General features: G+C 36.6%; 1 protein-coding gene across 1 annotated transcript in view; it reads left to right on the top strand.

Moving 5' to 3' along the window:
• Positions 1-585: 585 nt before the first annotated feature.
• Positions 586-21,688, top strand: part of SMC3 (structural maintenance of chromosomes 3) — a 32,995-nt gene continuing 11,892 nt past the window's right edge. Inside the window, exons 1-17 of the mRNA XM_081258317.1 lie at positions 586-740; positions 1,728-1,803; positions 7,065-7,103; positions 8,612-8,679; positions 10,570-10,641; positions 11,015-11,094; positions 11,372-11,450; positions 12,855-12,972; positions 13,948-14,123; positions 14,694-14,774; positions 15,009-15,173; positions 15,468-15,589; positions 17,430-17,643; positions 19,961-20,064; positions 20,242-20,341; positions 20,966-21,126; positions 21,457-21,598. Of these exons, the coding sequence (XP_081114443.1) occupies positions 726-740; positions 1,728-1,803; positions 7,065-7,103; positions 8,612-8,679; positions 10,570-10,641; positions 11,015-11,094; positions 11,372-11,450; positions 12,855-12,972; positions 13,948-14,123; positions 14,694-14,774; positions 15,009-15,173; positions 15,468-15,589; positions 17,430-17,643; positions 19,961-20,064; positions 20,242-20,341; positions 20,966-21,126; positions 21,457-21,598 (1,812 nt within the window). The 5' untranslated portion in view covers positions 586-725. The remainder of the gene's footprint in view (positions 741-1,727; positions 1,804-7,064; positions 7,104-8,611; positions 8,680-10,569; positions 10,642-11,014; positions 11,095-11,371; positions 11,451-12,854; positions 12,973-13,947; positions 14,124-14,693; positions 14,775-15,008; positions 15,174-15,467; positions 15,590-17,429; positions 17,644-19,960; positions 20,065-20,241; positions 20,342-20,965; positions 21,127-21,456; positions 21,599-21,688) is intronic.

Below are 21,688 nucleotides of genomic sequence, written 5' to 3'. Positions count from 1 at the left end.
CAGTAAAAATCGCCCGGGGTATTAATAATTATGACATTATTAAAACTAATTTTCGAGTGTCAAGTCCATTTGGGGTGTCGTGCGACTGGGCGGTCCAGACCCAGGGGGGGCAATTCTCAATTTATAAAAGTTCCCAGAGCGAGAGAGAATAGTGGAGCAGCAGGGATTCTGCACACAGAATCCCACTCACGTCCAGTACGTTGCATGTTCGGGGACCTGCACCAGAACCGCATTTCCAAACAGCCCGAGACCACGTGGCCACCCGCACGCACCGCTACTGGCCCTTAGACTCCCAGTCTTAGCTTTGGCGCCTAAGCTTTCCCCCCCTTGTGGTCGAAACCATTGGCTCCACGCTCGGAGGGAATACGGGCCAACCTCACGATCAAGGCTCTTGTCCGAGTGAAGCTTCCGACTAAGTCTCAGGAAAAACTCATCTAAAAATTGAGGAATCAAATGAAATTCACCTAAAGACATCGAGGAAGTCTCCTTTTGCCAAAAAGAAAGAGCTGATCTGACCTTGATTCCCCCTACGCTCCTTGGGGGCTGCGAGGGTGGTTCCGTCCGAGGCGGGGACTCCGCCTCCATGGGCGCCGCCATTTTGTTTGGCTAGAGGGGAGAGAGCGGCGCTTTGGGGGGAGGGGTCTCCTAGGCGCCTCACCAGACCCTGCTGCCGAGTTGTTGCTTCTCTCGCGGGAGGCCTTCTCCCCGGCTCGGGGCGAGGAACCATGTACATAAAGCAGGTGAGGCCTGTGCGTCCCTCCCATCCTTCACGGGCCGGTGAGGACCGCTCCTTGAGGCGGGGGTGTCGCTTCTCCCCGCAGGGTGGGCGCGGGGCTGGACTGGGACTGGATGGGAGGGGTGCGGGCCCGGCCCGCAAGCGCGGGGGCCGCGGAGAATTGGGGCGCCGCTTTGCAGCCTGGGCCTCCCCGCAGGGCGCTCGCCTGAGGGAGGCGGGCTCTCGGGGAGAGGGGTGGAGGGGTCAGCGGGGCGGGCCCTTTGGAGGGAACCGGGCCTTCCCGGGAGGGCGAGAAGCGGCCCTGTCCTGCGGGACCGGCTAGCCCCCCGCGGGCCTTTTGCGTGGGATGTGTGGAGAGAGGGTCTCCCCGGCCGCGGGGGCGCCCCTGAGGCCCAAGCTGGGGTGTCTCCCGACTTAACCGGAGAAGTGAAAGGGCTTCTCCTTCCTGCTGAATGTGTAGCGCCGCCTCATTCCGTTGTTACTTCTGTCAGAATGGTCTTCCCACGCTGGAGTCCACCCCAAAGATGAGCCCCTTCACACTCTTTACGAGAAGTGGCTCTGCTGGAGGTGTTCGACTCCAGGCAGTCTTGTCCTGGAACGGCGGCTGTTTTTGGCCCGTGTGTGTGACTGACAGGGGCGCCCAGGAAAGCTGGGCCGGTCTGCATACTTGATAGACTTTTAGACGGCCCTCTAAGGATTAGCGTTCCAACGAACCGTATACAGGGTGCTTGATTTTGAGAGTTCCCTAACAGGTTACTAATTATAACTCCTAAAAAAGCAACGGTGGCAATGGTTACTGATAAACGGGCTGTTTTAAGAAGTATTTTTAAATCACTTTCCAAAATGAGTTTTTCTTCTAGAACATGGAAGCTTTACTGTCTTGCGTTAAATGAGAAACCAGAACGGAAAGGAGTGCAAAAGGAAAATGTTAGCTTAGAAGTTATTTCTTTTGGGGTGTGTTCTGAAAAAAAATCTCTCTTTTATTTATTAGGTTATTATCCAGGGTTTTCGAAGTTATAGAGATCAAACAATTGTAGATCCCTTCAGTTCAAAACATAATGTTATTGGTAAGTGTTCATGGTTTACTAGATCAGATTTATGTCTCTACAGCTGTTTAAATCCTGCCTGTGTTTAGGCTTAAGGAGACAGGAATTGTCTCTGAATATTACATAAATTTATGTGTATTCTTTTCTATATGAAATTACTTTTCTGTTTTTTATCTGCACTGATGAAATTGCTTCGTTTATACGGTTAAAATACTTGAATAAGACAATCATAAATTACTCGTTTTTATTTGGTAGCCTCGTGTGTGTATGTTTTGACAGATTTAAGTTTATAGTGAATGACCCTAAATTTAGCGTTTCAGCTCTTCTTGGTATGTCATTTTCTAGTTAAAATGGACACTATTGCCTTATTTCAAAGGTGACCATTCTTTTTTCACAAATTAGATTGTTCTCAGATTTTTTTTTTTATTTCCTATTATAATGCCTAAGGACAGACTACACAGGTTGGTGGGAAGAGCATAAACTTTGAATTGTAACAGAATGGGGTTCAAATCCCAATTCTGCCATGTATTCTTCAAACTTGACTTCCTGAGCTGCTTAGTTTTCTCATTTGCAAAGTGGAAATAATGATGTACATCTCATGGGGCTGTTGGGAAGATTAAATGAGAAGGCAGTTGTGTGAGGACAAGGGGCTAATGGTGATTGCCTTTCAATATAATAGTTAATCTATAGGTTCTTCAGATGATAAGGTTCCATTTTGCTCGTACAGACAGCAGATGTGTTTTCTGACAGTCTGCTGAGTTTTTAAAGGGTAGGTGAAATGAGTGCTTCTAGACACCAGAAAAGCAAAGAATTGCTATTGACATAGATTTCTGCTACAGTGTCCTTACAGAGTTTATTGGCATGCTAGTCGGCTTGGTCTACCATAACAAAATATCGTAGACTAGGTGGCTCAAACAACAGGGATTTATTTTTTCACTGCTCTGGAGGCCTCCCTCTCCACATCATGCTCACAGGCCCTTCTTTGTTAGAGCCTCTCCGTCACCCTCGTACAAGAGCACTGATCCCACCATAAAGGCCCCGCACTCCTAACCTCACATTAAATTACCTTCCAAAGACCCCCTTCTCCGAAAAGCTTCACATAGCGGGGTTAGGGCTTCAGCATGTGAATTGGGTGGGGCGGGGACACAGTTCAGTCCATAGCATGGGTGAGGTGAGATTCATAGAGAAATCAGCAAAGGGTGAACAGTGAATACTGATGTTCCCAGAGAAACTTGGAGAATCATACTTTATTTTGAAATAAATAAATAAATAATAAAATTTTAAAATTGAGGGCAAGGAAAAAACCTGCCCTTGGTACATCAATTGCAACTTTGTAGTTGGGAATAAAGAAAACATACTTTTCCCTCTGCCTTGCCTACTGGAGAATCATTAATTGAATTGGTGTGCCATAAGGGTAGCTTGATTGTACTAGAGTTTTACTTACATTTTGATTATAAGTGCCTTCTGATTTTCGTCAATAAAAAAATCTTTAGAAATGGAGAAAAATGAATAATCACTAGATTTATATTATTTCCTTAACTTACAAATTAAAAGTGGATAAATATCTTAATATGTCAGTTGTATACAGTTGTCCCTTGGTATCCTGAATGCTTGTGTAAAACTTGTTATAAAATCTTAGTGTTTTTGCATATAACCTAAGCATATCTCTAGATTACTTATAATACAATGTAAATGCTATGTAAATAGTTGTAAATACAATATACCTACTGTGTAAATAGTTGCCAGCTTGTGGCAAATTCCAGTTTTGCTTTCTGGAACTTTCTGGAAAGTTCCCCTACCGCCCCCATCCGGAATATTTTCAATCCGCAGTTGGTTAAATCCCCAGGTGTGAAACACAGGGATTTGGGATTCGGAGGACTGACTGTAATTTTATAAATGAACTGTAAAATGATGGCCGTTATTACTTGGAATGATTAAATTATATCTTTAGGGCCTATCAAGTATTTTTGTTTTAGCTATTATCAGACAGCTGTTTTACTACTTTGGTTGCAACATTAAGATTGTTAATAGTCACAGTTAGAAAGGACATTATCTAAATATTCTTTCGTTTTAGCTGAAAAAACATAATATGACTTTGTTTAACATATTTTAAAAATAGGCCCCTTAATCATATAAAAAAGACCAAAAATAGTAGACAATGAGATTGTTACTAAAAATGTCTTTTGAAAGCTTACCACTTTGATTGTTTAATGGTTTTGACCCTTAAAAAAACACAAGATTTGAAGGCAGATACCTCATGTGCTGATACTTGAGTGTTTGATGTTTAAGTGCAAGAACCATAAACCTTTTTAAGTTTACCTTTTTTCTGGCCTTCTAACAAAAGAAATATACGTGAAGTTATAGAACATAAAGAGCATAAAAGCTAAAAGGAAAAAATTTAAACTGTAATCCTTCTCCCCAGAGCTAGCTTGTGGTTTCCTGGAAAACAGAGCCCGAGGCCTGCTTAGCTGCTAAGGCTTTAATGGGAGGGTGCAGTCTGAGGGCAAGGGGTTGGGGCGGGTAGTGGTCATAGCTTTATAAAGAAGATACACCTGGTTTGCGGTCGCATTGGATAACTTACAGGCAGACTTTGTAAACCCACCACACCTTGGAAAGCTCAGGTGGGAGAGGTATGGAGAAGGTTTTATGTGCTGGCTTCTGTCTCTCTTTGGTCAAAGTTTACCACATAGGGCATTGATTCCCCCCCCCACCCCCCCCCACACACACTGTGCTTTTGGATTGTGTTACTCTGGGGACTAACCCCCCTGGAGTGGTTGGGGAACTGCAACCTCCTTTGGGTTTTCACAGATCTGAATGCACCCCCAGGGTAGGCTGAAACAACCTGAGGTGTTGGGAGACTAGCCTCTCTATTGACAGGCAGTCAAGGCCTGGGTTAGGGCAGGTGAATCTGGGGACACACATAAACTGGGTCTATCTCAGTACCCCTTCAGTTTTTGTGTACATATATATAAGTACACCTTTTAAAATAAAAATTGGTTTGTAGTAATCTGTTGGTAATCTATTTTTTCTCCTTCAGAATAAACTGAAATATCTTTCCTTATCATTACGTATTCAACATCCTTAAAATTGCTATGTAGCATTCCACTGTGTGGGTAGGAGCAATTCTTAGGGAAATTATAAATTTTTCAGTTATTTATGAGTGGATTATGGTTTGAACTATTTCTGTAATTTTTTAATGATAAATTACGTTTTAAAACTTTCATTTAGTGATAATTTCAAATTTACAGAAAAGTTGCATAAATAAGAACAGTACAGAGACACTACTTGTGTATCCTTTACCCAAATCTACTGTTTTGGGTTTTTTTTAAATTAATTTATTTATTTTTGGCTGCATTGGGTCTTCGTTGCTGCGCCTGGGCTTTTTCTCTAGTTTCTGTGAGCGGGGGCTTCGTTGTGGTGCACTGGCTTCTCACTGCAGTGGCTTCTCTTGTGGGGCACGGGCTCTAGGCACGCGGGCTTCAGTACTTGTGGCACACAGGCTTAGTTGCTCCGCGGCATGTTGGATCTTCCCAGACCAGGGCTCGAACCCATGTCCCCTGCATTGGCAGGCGAATTCTTAACCACTGCACCACCAGGGAAGTTCCCCAAATCTACTGTTAACATTTCCCCACTTGCTTTATCATTTGCACTCGCTCTCACACTTATTTTTCCTTAGAGTAAGTTATGTACATCATGGTTCTTTACCTGTGGCTTCAATGTGTACTTTCTAAGAATAGGGATATTATCTTATATAATCACAGCGTAATTACCAATGTCAGTAAATTTAACATCAATACAATAATGTTATTTTATTTTCTAGCTATGTTCACTGACCCAGAAATTTTCTTTGTAGCATTTTCCCCCTCTAGTACAGGATTTAAGTTAGGATCAGGCATTGCGTTTAGTTGTCATGCCTCTTTAGTCTCATTTAATCTGGATAATTTCCACAGCCTTCCTTTGTCTTTTACAATGTTATTTTTGAAAAATATTACATAAATGATGTGTCCTTTTCAGGGTATTCCACCTAGAGGCACATGATATCCATCTACTTCTTATTGATGATAGTTTTGATCACTGAGTAGAGATTCTGTCCAGTTTTTCCACTGTATAGTTAGTGTTTTCTCCCTTGCAACTAATAAATAATATGGAGATGGGGAGAGACTTTTGGACCATGCACATATTGTGCTCCTTATCAAAATTCCCCCTTAGATTTCGCATTCATTGATAATTCTTGTCTTTATTCTGATGGTTACAGAATGATGATGTTCCATGTCCAGCACTCCTTTCACATTTACCACTTGGTATTCTACTGTAATCAAACATCTTTATTCCTTAGCTATATATTTATCTTTTTATTATCAGTATGGACTCATAGATTATTCCCGCCCACTCCTGCCCCAGCACTAATTTATAATTCATCTAATTATTTTGGTGCTCAGATTGTCCTAGATTTAGCTAATAGAAGCCCCCTTCAGGCTGGCCTCTGTGTCTGTTATATGCCTTTTTTTTTTTTTTTAAAGCACTTCATTACTTTCTGATTTCTTTAGAATTTATCTTGGATTAAAGGTGATGACTTTGGGGCTAATTTGTTCAGGATATTGGTCAAGATTGAGAGAGAGGGTGGCATAGTTATTCATGACTCTTAACAATGAAAATTTTGTTAAACAAAAGAAGTTCAAATGAATTCATTAAATCTAAAACATTTGATATCCTTTTATGTATAGAATTGCTTATTTCTGAACTCAGGTAGTAAAAAAAAAAAAGTGCCTTATAGTAGTTGTCTGTATTTTTGTGATTCTAAGAACTATACATGATGTATAGGGCTGATCAGAAACTGTTTAACATGGAAATGGTTTGAAAATTTTAAATGATTGTTTAAGTATTTTAAATTTTTAGCATTATGTGAATCTTTAAATTGTTAAAAAATTTTATTATATACAATTAAATAGAATTACATGTCCATTGTAATGATTATAAATCATGAAAACCAGGTAGTATATTTAGTTATTCCTGTTAATTTTAAAGTATTGGGAAAGAGCAAAATAATAAACAACAAAATTAATTTCTTTAAGAAAAAAATTATCTGAAGACTATGCAAAAATTGCACTCATCTGATAATTAAAGCTGTTTTGTTTATTGATTTGTTGTTCACTGTTCTGTTGTACTTAAATTTCAGTTTTTAAGATGTTATGTTAGAAAATTGGATTTTATATTTTTTGAATACTTTCTGTAAAGTTATTGTTTTTTATACAAAATAACATGAACTTTTTGAAATTTTGTAGTGGGCAGAAATGGATCTGGAAAAAGTAACTTTTTTTATGGTAGGTATTACTTTTTGAATTCTAAACATAGTAAGATCTAGGTATCTTACAGTAGTTTATCTGAGATTATGTCTGCATGAAACACAAGAAACACTTCTTCAAACGAGGTTGCAATTTAATATAGAGGGTTTAGAGTATAAGAATCTGAGCTCTGCTCTAGTGATTAGCCATGTGAGACTGGGCAAAACAGTTAACTTCTCAAAGTACTCTTTCACTTTAAAAACAGAGATATTTGCCCTGCGTACCTTAGATGGGTTGTGAGAATCAAATGAGATAATATGTATGGAAGTGCTTTCTAAACCTGAGTGCTGTATATCAATGTTGTAAATGCAGAGAGAGAGAGAGATTCAAAGAATGTAAGTGCAGTAGAATAGTTAATATTATGGAAAATGGCTTATCTGTTTCATCTAAATCAATTATTTTAATAAAAGATGGAGCGGTATAAAAAACTAGACTCACCAAAGACAGTTGTTGTCAGAAGGTAGTAAGTAGAGCTTTGAAAACTATCTCTAAAGATAAAATGCGTTTAAGAATAGTAATGCCTCTGTTAAGTTCTTTGGGGAGAAAAAATATTTTAACAGATTTGGACTGTACAAGGAGTAGATTGAAAAATTTTGAACCTCTTAGTAGTGCTTGAGGAAAAGGAGGGTGTAGTAATAGCAAAGGTTCTATCCCTTCTTTACTTATAAAGCTAAAGGGTACTTCTTTACCCCACCAGTGGTTGTAATTTGGGGATGGTGAGAAGAGTAGGATTGGAGTGGAAGTATTCATATTTCCTGATCTCCAGGGGGGATGAGGGCCGTTTGAATCTGTCCCTCCAAGGTGATTATAAAAGAAAACCAATCCCCACCTCCACCCCCAGCATACACATTCATATATACATACTCCTTCTTTTAGAGTGTCAAAGCTCTCTTGGGTGGACTGGGAATAGAACAGTTGAGTAAAGAGTTCCATTTCTAGGAGAGGGTGGTCCAGTTAGGCATCCTATGGAAGCAGGAATGGCTCCGTCTTACAGAAGACAAAGGGTAAGTAAGTACTGCAGTAGAAAGTGGAAATCTGAAACATTTCCTACTTAGTGCTATTTATTTTGACAAAGTATGCAATTAAGGATATTATAGGAATATATCCTCTTGTGTTAAATATTTTAATTTATATTATTTATATCTAGTGGATAAAAGCAATTATAGCTTGAAACCTAACCATGTATACTTTGATCAAGAGGTACACCTTAGTTCTACTCGTCTATTCGTGTATTTCAGTGTTTTTATTTTCTTACCTTAAATATTTCAGTGAAAACTTAATGTTTTTCTAATATCATCATTTCCTAGCTGATTAGTCTGAAGTACAGGCAAATTTTCTGCATTCCTTTTGTCTATATGAAACAGGTAATCTACTTTATTTGCATTGTTCATTACCTGATATACTGTATTCTGTGAAGGTATGGGAAATGATGACTAAGGCATAAATCCTTTTTTAGATCCTACTAATAGTTGTTTTTGTATTTCTAGCAATTCAGTTTGTTCTCAGTGATGAGTTTAGCCATCTTCGTCCGGAACAGAGATTGGCTTTGTTACATGTGAGTGAGACTGCTTTATGGATATTAAATACTTCTAAAAATACATTGTCAATTCTGGTAAACAGAATTATTTTCTCAAGTTTCAGATCCTTCATGAACATGACACAGTGTATCTCTTACGTATGTTGTTCTGCTGTGAAATTTAGCTTACTATATTAATGCAGGATAAAGGCTTAAATTTTATATAATGGTAAGAAAATTGTGCGAGTTCCCTATGGATGGATATGCCTTCCATATAAATATAAATTCTTTCTTAGGAGTATGGCCTGGTAACGGTCCGGAAGCAGGTTTGCTGAGAAAGAAGAAAGTTAGGTTGGGGATTAGAAACTTTGAGACTCAGAATCAGAAGTTAATTGTGGGGACTTCCCTGGTGGTCCAGTGGTTAAGACTCCGTACTCCCAATGAAGGGGGCCCAGGTTTGATCCCTGGTCAGAGAACTAAGATCCCACATACTGCAGCTAAGCCCGCGTGCCGCAGCAACTGAGCCCGCGCACTCTAGAGCCCACGTACCACAACCAAGACCCAGTGCAGCCTACATAAATAGTAAATAAATAAATAAGTTAATTGGGAGCATAGAAAAGCAACCATTACAAACTAAACAACATAAAGTTACTTTTAGCCATATTTATACTTAAATGGTAACATCATTTGGTAGCAATGGTAACATCCAATATGAAAGACAGTATATTTATAGTAATGAAAATTGTTAGAATTTTTCTTTAGATAATTATGAATAATCTAATTTTAGGATAAGAAAGTATAAAAGGCTATGATAAAATGATGTAACTTTATTTATTTATTTACTTACGTACTTATTTACACTGGGTCTTTGTTGTGGCATGCAGGATCTTCATTGCAGCACACGGGATCTAGTTCCCTGACCACGTATCGAACCTGGGCCCCCTGCATTGGGAGTGCAGAGCCTTAGCTACTGGACCACCAGGGAAGTCCCTGTCTTGTTTAAATATGGCTTATAATTAATTTTAAGACCAGAAAGCGAGATTCCTCAATATATCTCCACAGTATCTCTCAGACTTAAAGTTCTTTTTCTAACCATTATATTTTTCTCCCCTTCACTCTTTTTTTTTCTTTGGCTGCGCCGTGTGGCTTGCAGGATCTTAGTTCCCCAACCAAGGATTGAACCAGGGCCATGTAGTGAAAGTGCCAAGTGCTAACTACTGGACCGCCAAGGAATTCCCTCCCCCACCTCTTACATTTGAATTTTTAGTCCAGTAATCAGGATTGATTCCCTATAGAAAAATCTCTCTTTAGGTTTCTCAGATTAGCATTAAAAGAATAATTTCTTTAGGTATCATTCTTCATTGTATTGAACTACTACATAATAGCAGTTTTCACAATCTAGAAATTATCTGGGCTTGGTATGTAAGTAGTTGGGTCACAAATCGGTCTGACTGTGACCCATATGTTAAGTGCATATGTTTTCATAGCAAATTTAAAACTATATAGAATATCTCAAATGTTTAAAAAGACAGTTTTTATCATGTGACTTTGTTAGGGTTCCTTTCTAGCATTAAGGTGAATCTATAAGAGAGAAGCCTCAAAGTGTTTTATATTTTAGCAAATAGGTAAAATTGGGTGGCTATGGGGTCTTATGCTCTAATGAAGTGATATGCAGAACAAGACCTATGTAAATCTAACTTTGACATCTCTTGCATAGTTCTCATTTTTAAAATTCAGAATCAAAAGCTGTTTGGTTGAGTTTTGTTATCCTAACCCAGTGTTTGCTGCTTTGGCAAGAGGGATATATATTAGTCTGATAGAAATTTTTCTCCATTGAATCAGGCTTGTTACCATGCACTAAACTTTAAAAGTATTTAAAGAATATGAAAATCCCACTTATGCAACACATTAATTTTTCTCATGTTTTAGGAGGGTACAGGACCTCGTGTTATTTCTGCTTTTGTGGAGATTATTTTTGACAATTCAGACAACCGGTTGCCAGTGAGTAACTGCTTTTTCTTTTCAGTAGTAACATTGAGAATTTTATTGATGCAACTGACTTTTTTCATGCTTTGAAACACTTATAGTTGTACTTAGGCTTTTATAATTTAGTTCATACTAAAATAACTACGGCTTACATACTAATTTTGTCTTTAAGTTGTAATGAATATTCTGGTAAACAAATGGGAATGTGCAAGCCATTGTGAAAAAATGTCTTTGTCATAGTAATGAGTATTCGTGGCATATCTTTAGTGAGATGGTTGAAGTTTCAAAATAATTGCTATGGTGAGGGACTCTGAAATGACCTTATTAACTATAAAGTTTCCACTTTTACTATTAGATTTAACTTTGGGCTTTTCCTTTTTTTTCTTAGATCGACAAAGAGGAAGTTTCACTTCGAAGAGTTATTGGTGCCAAAAAGGATCAGTATTTCTTAGACAAGAAAATGGTCACGTAAGCATTTTTCTTTATTTTTGTAATTTCTATACAAAAGAGTAAAAGTATTCTTTTACTTGCCTCATATATGAGGTACTTTTGCCTCATGTTCAACAAGTCACAATTTAGAGCATAAACATAAGAATCAGAAGATTCTCTGAGGCTGATAGAACAGAAGGGTTAAATGACTGTGCTGTACTCCTTCATGCACCTTAACTCAGGAGTTAGTGTACTCTTTTTGCTTATAGTTGGATTGTTATGTATTTGAAAATTTTTTAAAATTGTTTATCAACAGGAAAAATGATGTGATGAATCTCCTTGAAAGTGCTGGTTTTTCTCGAAGCAATCCTTATTATATTGTTAAACAAGGAAAGGTAAGAAATATGTATCTTTTTAAGTGGAATTTGTTTTCTGAGTATATTCATTGAATGATGAGTTTGATTTCATTCTAGTGGTTGGAGTGAAAATAGACCTTATTGTCTTCTGTTTTCATTGATTTATTTTGCACTGAAGTTTGTATTACCTTTTCTGTGGCCATAAATTTATGTACAAAATAGATCCATTGCACAGTGGGATAAAAGTATTTCAGTAGAATTATTTAAGTGGATCTTATTTTCTTGGTGATCTGTTATCATTTACCAAGGTGCACTGTACTGGAAGACATTTTTGGTTTGTAGAAGTTACAATCATATTTAAGAATGTTGTAGAAACTATAAAAATCACATTTGAAAAAAGTTACTCTCTGAAATTAATACTCTCTCTGTTAGTATATCACAGAGTTAAAATGCTAGAAAGCTTACATTACCAGAAATCTACCATAGTGCTACATATTATTTTCCCTTAAAACAATTTATATTCTTTATAGTTTTTAGGAGTTATATACTTTATCTGATTGTTCTACTGTTTCCTCATATGTTTTAACTATATATATCTAAAATAATTTCTTTTTCTTAGAACATACCTGCAGTGTCCTAATAGTTTTCTGTTGTGCTATATTGAACTAGAGGAAAATCCTTTTAAAATGTCCACTTCTTATTTCATGTTGGAGGCTTTTTTAGGTATGTGTTGGAAAGTTAGCAATCAGAAGAAGTGATTAGAAAGAATATGGAGTTTCACTTTAAGAGCAAGATTTTAAAAAGACTGTCTTTATAAGAGAAATTTCTTTAAAAGGAGGCTGGGGACTTCCCTGGCGGTCCAGTGGTTAAGACTTCGCCTTCCAACTCAGGAGGTGCAGGTTCAATCCCTGGGCAGGGAGCTAAGTTCCCACATGCCTTGGGGCCAAAAAGCAAAACAGAAAACAGAAGCAATATTGTAACAAATTCAATAAAGACCTTGAAAATGGTCCACATCCAAAAAAAAAAAAACCTTTAAAAAATAAAATAAAAGGAGGCTGATTTGAAAGCAGTTGTCTGAGTCTTCCCTGCACACATGCAACATAGTAGGTCCCTTTACATCATTTCAGTTTTTGCTCATATGTCATTTCATATAAGCCATTTATGTCTGCCTCTTTTACAAGAAGAGCATTACTGTCACTCCAACTCTTTATGCTATATTTTCTTATTTTGTTTTTCCGCATAGCAATTATAATGTAATGGTATGCATACTTCCTGTTTTTTTTTTCCGCTAGAAAGTAGGTTCCTCAAGGGCAAGACCTTTTCTGTTCATTGCTATTTTCCCAGTGCGAACTCGTACTTAAAGCTTAGCATGTGAATAACTTTCAAGGTAGAGCTCTTAAAGAGCAGTCTGTAGCTCTGTAAATATTTTTCTAAAACTTTTAGATCAACCAGATGGCAACAGCACCAGATTCTCAGAGACTAAAACTATTAAGAGAAGTAGCTGGTACTAGAGTGTATGATGAACGAAAAGAAGAAAGCATCTCTTTAATGAAGGAAACAGGTAAATGTGATTCTACATTATTCTTTTTGTTGTGAATTACTTTTTCATTGTGTTATGATACTTGAGAGGAGTTATCTATTCTCAGAAGTATATTGTATGATAATTTGCCTATATACTGAATGGAGAAAAAGTTAGTTTCAGGAAGTTTAAGGTTTGAGAGTTCCAATAATTTGTCTCTTTGAATAAAGAGTTGTTACTGTGAGATAATAGTGCTTTTCTAGGTCACCTACTTTGTGCCTCTAATGTCCTTTTTATTATTAGTGAGGATAATAATGTATGTGTTCCTCAAAAAAAAAAAATTGCTGGAATATCAGTTGGCATTAGGCTTTAAGTTGTTCAGGAGCAAGTAAATGTGAAATTTTGAACTTCCAGTCTTCCTTAGTACATTTATTATGGAAACCCTACTTTGCTTTTCAAGTGCTGTGCCCTCTCATGGCTTAGAGTCAGACAGTTTTGGGTTCAAACTCTGACTAATAATTACCTGATATTGTGACTTTAGACTTGACCTCTCTGGTCCATAACTTTCCCATCTTGTGGAATCCTTTTTTATAGTTTGTAGTGGTGAGTAGAGAAGCAAAGAAAGTATCACCATGATTGGAATATAGTTGGTGTTCAATATACGGTAGCTATAGATAATGCTGTTGTAAGAACTGAGAATCGGTGACACCAGTGATGTTAGGTATGGTTTTTTTTTTAATGTCATGGGAAGGCACACTGGCTTTTAAAGGAAGTTTAAACAGAGACCTTTACCACAGGTCATATAAGAATCAATGTCACCATGTGTTTATTCTCTGATGCTTTTCATAATAAAACATTTTAATGGCCATTTTAGCATCTTGGATTTGGTTACCGCATAATATCAAAGAAATAATGCTAACGTTCTTAAGATTAAGTTTAACTCATGGTATATTTGAGAATTGATGTTACATAAAAATTTTATTCAACTCCTTCACCCCTCTCCCATTTATTTTTAAGAGGGCAAACGGGAAAAAATCAATGAGTTGTTAAAATACATTGAAGAGAGATTGCATACCTTAGAGGAAGAAAAGGAAGAACTAGCTCAGTATCAGAAGTGGGATAAGATGAGACGAGCCCTGGAATACACCATTTACAATCAGGAACTTAATGAGACTCGTGCTAAACTTGATGAGGTAAAATACTTGGCCACTTCAGTTTAATTTTATTTTTACGAATATATTAAACTCATTCTATATTTGTACTTTTCAATGATTTTTAAACACAAACTTCAAATTTTTAAAATCTCTTAGTGAATTCATTACTCAGCAAATTTACACTATCAGTTTACTCCAAGGAAAATGCCTAGACCCACATAGTCCTTGCTGTAGTTGTATCTGAAATATAATTAGGTGGTGGTGTCAGGCAGACCAGGATGAGAGGAAGCCACCTTTAAAGTTTCATGGATTTTTTTCCTGGCTTTTTAAGGTGTAATTTGTAATTAGTATTGCTGACATTTTGTACAAAAATTTGTTTTAGGTAATGCTGAAAACTACAGGCATTTTCTATTTAAAACCACTACAATTATTTTTGGAAAAAAATTTTTAAGTCAATGCTTATTTTAACAGATACTTAAAAATTTTGCTGAAAATACTTAGCAGATATTTAAAAATTCAGATATTTTAAATTTTAGCAGATATTTAAAAATTTTAAATACTGAACAAATTCGAAATGAGTTAGAAATCATGGCTTGGTTTTTTTCCCAGCTTTCTGCTAAGCGAGAGACTAGTGGAGAAAAATCCAGACAATTAAGAGACGCCCAGCAGGATGCAAGAGATAAAATGGAGGTAAGGTTATAAACCAGGTTTAGGTTAAGTCATATTTTTGACCACAGTAAACTTTTTGTACCAGAATTATAGAATGGTAACTACAAGTGGGGTGTCACTGAGATTGAGTATTGGAAAGACAGTAGTACTGAAAGTTTAAATGAAAGAAAAAGAAGAGACAAATCAATGGTGTCCTGATTTTGCTGTTGTATTTCTAGTTGTCTAACTTGTTTCTATTTGATACTTTTTGAGTAGGATATTGAACGCCAAGTTAGAGAACTGAAAACAAAAATTTCAGCTATGAAAGAAGAAAAGGAGCAGCTCAGTGCTGAAAGACAAGAACAAATTAAGCAGAGGACTAAGTTGGAGCTTAAAGCCAAGGATTTACAAGATGAATTGGCAGGCAATAGTGAACAGAGGGTGAGTTAAAGTGCTAAAAATGAAAGATATAAATGTTCAGGTGAGTGGGAACTGCAGAGGACAGTCCTTTCTGTGGCACGGGTGCTTGAATTTTTGTAAAAGATTTGGCACATTAAAATAATTTGCATTCAAGTTGCACCTGAGTACTATCTTTGTTACTTACATTTAAAAATTAGTTTTGTGTTGCAGGATCAGTCTCATGCATTTTTTTCATGAGAAAATATTTTATGCTAGACTTATAAATTAAACAAAAGTTTTTAAACAAATTGCATTTTTACTTATCTTCGTTTACAGAAACGCTTATTAAAAGAAAGGCAGAAGCTGCTTGAAAAAATAGAAGAAAAGCAGAAAGAACTGGCAGAAACAGAACCTAAATTCAACAGCGTAAAAGAAAAAGAAGAGCGAGGAATTGCTAGGTTTGGGATTTTTTTCACCAACAATTCTAATTTTCTACATTGTTTCTCTATAGAACCTTATTTTTTTTTTTTTTTTTTTTTTTTAATCTTTTTTTTTTTTTTTTAGAAGATGTTGGTAGGAGTTTATTAATTTATTTATTTATTTTTGCTGTGTTGGGTCTTCGTTTCTGTGCGAGGGCTTTCTCTAGTTGTGGCAAGTGGGGGCCACTCTTCATCGCGGTGCGCAGGCCTCTCACTATTGCGGCCTCTCTTGTTGCAGGAGCACAGGCTCCAGACGCGCAGGCTCAGTAGTTGTGGCTCACGGGCCTAGTTGCTCCGCGGCATGTGGGATCCTCCCAGACCAGGGCTCGAACCCGTGTCCCCTGCATTAGCAGGCAGATTCTCAACCACTGCGCCACCAGGGAAGCCCTATAGAACCTTATTAAATAGTTATGGGTTAAGAAGGTACAGTAAATAAAGGCAAAAGTTAAATGCCCATTTCAAAGTAATAGGCAATGTCGGCCAAGCATTATTGTATGCTTATTGCCTATTCAAAAGCCCTAGGAGATCCACAGTATCACCACTGTAAATTTGACAAACTTGAGGCTCTGGGGGTGTTCAATAACTTGCCCAAGATAGCATAGCTAAATGTTGGACATTTAAAAACATGCATGATGATTGTTCTTTTTTTACCCGAATTGTATCCTGCTGTGTGTTCATTCTCCCACTTTATGTCGTTTTAACATCTAGACAATTTAGTATCTATCCGTAGATTGGACTTGCCAACGTTTGCTGATTTCACAGTTTAGTACATTATCATGTTTTTATGCCACTTATGTTCATTTTAATGAATTGCCTGTTGATATCTTGTGTCCATTTTTTTCTTATTTTTTTTGTCAGCTTTTTAAAATAATTTATTTTATCCTACTTATTTTTGGCTGTGTTGCATCTTTGTTGCTCTGCACGGGCTTTCTCTAGTTGTGGCGAGCAGGGGCTACTCTTCATTGCAGTGCGCGGGCTTCTCGTTGCGGTGGCTTCTCTTGTTGTGTAGCACGGGATCTAGGCGCGCGGGCTCAGTAGTTGTGGCTCATGGGCTCTAGAGCACAGGCTCACTAGTTCTGGTGCATGGGCTTAGTTGCTCTGTGCCATGGGGGATCGTCCCAGCCCAGAGCTCAAACCCGTGTCCCCTGCATTGGCAGGCAGATTCTTAACCACTGCGCCACCAGGGGAGCCCCTTTTTTCTGATTTTTTTTCTTACGTTTTATAGGGTTGTTTTATGTTACCTGGGCATTAATATTTGTTCTGTATGTTGTAAGTGTTTTCTCTTGCCTTTTAACCTTCATAGTGTCTTTTATTGTAAGGAGTTGAAAATGTTCAAATAGTTAAATATAGTTGGAGCATTTTTGAAAATTCTTGAGATATGGGGTACTAGATTTGTGTGGGTTTACTGATTAACCCAGACCTGGAATGACCTTAAATCCTGAGGGGATGGGCTGTTTTACCTGACTGTAACTGATTTTGCAGGTAAATTAATGTTATATAGAACTAGTCCCAGGAGCTCCATTAGATAACAGTGCTTTTTATACTTAATTCCTTCTTTTTTTTTTTTTTTTCTTTTCTTTTTTACCACACCATGCGGCTCGTAGAATCTTAATTCCCAGACCAGGTATCAAACCCAGGCCCTCAGCAGTGAGAGGGCAAAGTCCTAACCATTGGACCGCCAAGGAATTCCCTTCAATTCCTTCTTTTATGGAATTATAGAAATGGTTATTGTCTCTGTGTACTCTTGAGGTATCGACTGCAATTAAACTTGGTTATTTCCTGTTGTCCTTTTCAAACCATTCTCTTCTATCTTGTGTAGATTGGCCCAAGCTACGCAGGAAAGAACGGATCTTTATGCAAAGCAGGGTCGAGGAAGCCAGTTTACATCAAAAGAAGAAAGGGATAAGTGGATTAAAAAGGAACTCAAGTCTTTAGATCAGGCTATTAATGACAAGAAAAGACAGATTGCTGCTATACATAAGGATTTGGAGGACACTGAGGCAAATAAAGAGAAAAATCTGGAGCAGTATAATGTAAGAACTTTCATAGCTGCTTTGTGAAATCTTTCAGAAGAGTGTGAACATGTGCAGTTTTATCTATTTAAGTTTTATTTGTAAATGGTTTATCTTAAAATATACACGACCAGATACTTAATTAGGCAAGACCAGCACAATTTAATATGATACATATGGTAGTTCTCTTTTTCAAAGAAGAGTTCTTACATGTCAGTGAGTGTCCATATAGATTGAATATATTTTAAAATATATTTTTATGACTTGGTAATATGTACCTGAACTCTGCCCTTAACTAAAACATGACTTTATAGTAACTTAAAATTTTTCCATTTATATATTCTAATGTAATTTTCTGTCAATGTAATAACTTACTGCAGAATGTGTATATATTTTGTTAAAGCATTGGTGATTTTATAACATTTTCTAAATGAATGAAACATTTACTATGCATGTTTAGTTAGCATTTTCTTAAAAAGTGAAGTAGAAGATAAAATCATTACTTCCAGAGCAAGAAAGATCTTACATTATTTAAAATTAGAAAGGGAGAAAAATTCTTTAAGTGATATGTGTGGATATATGTAGGTGATTGGAAGTGATGAGAAGGGAGTGTGTAGGACAGGTGTAAGGTGAGGAGAATACATATATACATGCCCAGAAGGAAGCTTCTTACCCCATGAGATCTGTACCAGTCGGTATGGTTGGTTTATCAAAACCACTAAAAGCATAAAATCTTAAATGTGTATCTTATGTATATTTTATGTATAATATTTATATGTATTTTTTACACATATATAAATATATGTATTTATAAGTATTTAATTTTAAATAGATAAATATATGCTTATGTACCAATCTTTATTTTTTAGACTTTTTTTTTTAAGAGTAGCTTTGGGTTCACAGCAAAATTGAGAGGAAGGTATAGAGATTTCTCATATGCCCCCTGCCCCCGCACATGCATAGCCTCCTTATCAACCTCCTCCAGCAGAGTGTGTACCAGTCTTTTGATGTAGAGCCCAAGGTATTTCTTATGAATATGAGTAGTGATTGGAGTTCCTAGGGGACATTCATGTTATGAACCACACATGTAAATATAGTTCTCCTTGAAGTTGGATGAGAACAGAATTCGGGTTTCAATATAAGATCATATATTGCATTTAGTTGTCATGTTTCTGTTATCTCCTTTAATCTGGATCAGTTCCTCAGTCTTTCCTTGACTTTGGGACTTGACATTTTGAATTACTGTTATAAAGTGCACAGTATCTATTAACTTATGTATTATATATTAAATAATTATTTTCCCTAGTCTTTTAGAGTTGATTTGCCCATTTAATCCAGTTTTTAGTGACTCACCTTTGAGTTTGTCCAAAACTAAATCAATTTTTTTAAAGAAACAACTCTTCCTTGTACTCATATCATCAGTTTATCTAATATTTAATGTAATCAGTTACCCCAAAACAAAAACATAGTAGGAAGCAAACAGAACTGACTCTGTAACCATAAACAACTCAACTGGTAGGAAAAGTGACCAGGAGTAATAGACAGCCTACTGGCCTTGAGAGTCCAGCGTACTTTGGGCTTTGGTCAGGATATTTTATGGAGGGAATGGAAAACACAGGTTGATCGAGGTAGTCAGTTATTTGGGAATTTGTTAGTATAGTTTCAGCTGTGATAGCTACAGTCCTGTCTTGAAATAAAGAAAAGGCATTTTGTCTTGAGTTCATGGAAATATCAACCTCAACAGGTGCCCTTTTTGAAGAAGTTGAGTGATAAACCAAGATTTTCCAGTGAGAGGTTTTATTCATTCTTTCTCAAGCTTGAAGTTATTTTTCAATATTTCAGTCACACTTAAGTGTATCAAAATGACCACTTGTGAGGGTAAACTCTGTGCTTTATAATGGATAGAGATGATTTTACAGTGCTAATTAATTGTACAAAACAGCCTTTTTGCTTCTTAGTATATTCCTACATCTGTTATGTTCTAGTGTATGTGTTTAGAGGGGGAAGTGTGAGAAGTATACACTGCAGTGTTTTGAGAATTTATTAATGTACTTTTTCTTCTAAAATTCTAGGGTGTGTATTATAGAAGTAGTAAAGACATTAATGAACAAATTAAATGTTTTGATTTATGTATATGCCTGTTAAACCATCACCACAATTAATATAACAAGCCTGTTCATCACCCCAAAATGTTTCCCATACCCCTTGGTAATTCCTCCCTCCCTCCTTTCCTGTCCTCCTCCTCCATCCCCTGGTAACAACTGATCTGCTTTCTGTCATTATGGATTAGTTTGTATGAAATTGGATTTTAAATTTGAATTATTTTTTATTTCCATAGAAACTGGATCAGGATCTTAATGAAGTCAAAGCTCGAGTTGAAGAACTGGACAGAAAATACTATGAAGTAAAAAATAAGAAAGATGAATTACAAAGTGAAAGAAAGTTAGTATAGCCTAAAATATGTCTTAATATTTTTGAGTAATGTAATTACTGGTTGTTAAACAGTCTTTAATTTATAAATTAACTATTGAAGTTTAATTTCAGTATTTATTCAACATTGTATACTATTAGAGTATTAATATTTTCAGAATTAAAGACAGTCTAATTTTTATTGATTAGTTACTTGTGGAGAGAGGAGAATGCAGAACAGCAGGCACTTGCTGCTAAAAGAGAAGATCTTGAAAAGAAACAGCAACTTCTTAGAGCTGCAACAGGAAAGGTGGGCAGGTTCTTTCTTACCTCAGTTTGCATTGTCAGTTATTATTGCATAAGAATTAATTAGCTTTCAAGAGTAGAGTGCAAATTACTTGTCTTATAAATACGAAAGAATGGGTATCATTTAAGCACCCATGCTATTAAGGATAGCACTTTTGATTTTTAGATGGCGAATCCATTTTTAATGCTGATGTCATAGAACAGAATCCATGATATAAAGTATTGCACGTAGTTGGCATATTTCAAGGGAGTGACCTGTTTTTGGAGAGAGTGTTTAATCTCTGGTATATTTTTTATTTTTTTATTTTTTAAAATTTTTATTGGAGTATAGTTGATTTACAATGTTGTGTTAGTTTCAGGTGTACAGCACAGTGAGTCAGTTATATATTACATATATCCACTCTTTTTTAAGATTCTTTTCCCATATAGGCCATTACAGAGTATTGAGTAGAGTTCCCTATGCTATACAGTATGTCCTTATTAGTTACCTATTTTATGTATAATAGTGTGTATATGTCAATCGCATTCTCCCAATTTGGTATATTTTTTAATGTTTAGAGTAATAGGTTCATTTCTTACCAGCAGGAGTGCCATTGGCACTATTTTAATATTTTTCACTTCTAAACAGGCCATTTTAAATGGAATAGATAGTATAAACAAAGTGCTAGACCACTTTCGTCGAAAGGGAATAAACCAGCATGTTCAAAATGGCTATCATGGTATCGTGATGAATAACTTTGAATGTGAGCCTGCTTTCTACACATGCGTGGAAGTCACTGCTGGAAATAGGTGAGATGTTTTTGCTTGATATTTTGAGTTTTTAAAGGAAAGAGGGAATAAGAGTAACCTAGGAAACAACTTTTTGTAGTTTTAATACAATATGTCTCCCATTATCATCCTGTATCCTCAGATACTTAATTTTCTAATTAAAGATGTAGGTGCTAAGTGTTTGTTCCTAATCGTAGAAGCTAGAAATTTCCCTTTTTTGTACTTCCTCTCCCTCCGTTGAAATTCTGTAAGTAGCCCTCCCCTTACAAATTGGATTGCATAGAAAAAAAGTGAATTGTTTGCTTAAATGTTTATAGCACTTCAGATGTATCTTGTTCTCTTTACATGTAGGTTGTTTTATCACATTGTTGATTCAGATGAAGTCAGCACGAAGATTTTGATGGAGTTTAATAAAATGAACCTACCTGGAGAGGTTACTTTTCTGCCTCTTAACAAATTAGATGTAAGGGATACTGCCTATCCTGAAACCAATGTGAGTTGATGTGTGTTAAGGTCTTTCTTTCAATACGTTTTTTCTTGTGTTTAGCACATCCTAGTGCACAGGCACTGTACATTGGGATTC

The sequence above is a fragment of the Mesoplodon bidens genome (genome assembly GCF_964165515.1).
Source record: "Mesoplodon bidens genome assembly, chromosome: 1".
Classification (NCBI taxonomy): domain Eukaryota; kingdom Metazoa; phylum Chordata; class Mammalia; order Artiodactyla; family Ziphiidae; genus Mesoplodon; species Mesoplodon bidens.
The sequence above is the reverse complement of the archived record's forward strand: the minus strand, read 5'-3'. Positions and strand labels throughout refer to the sequence as shown.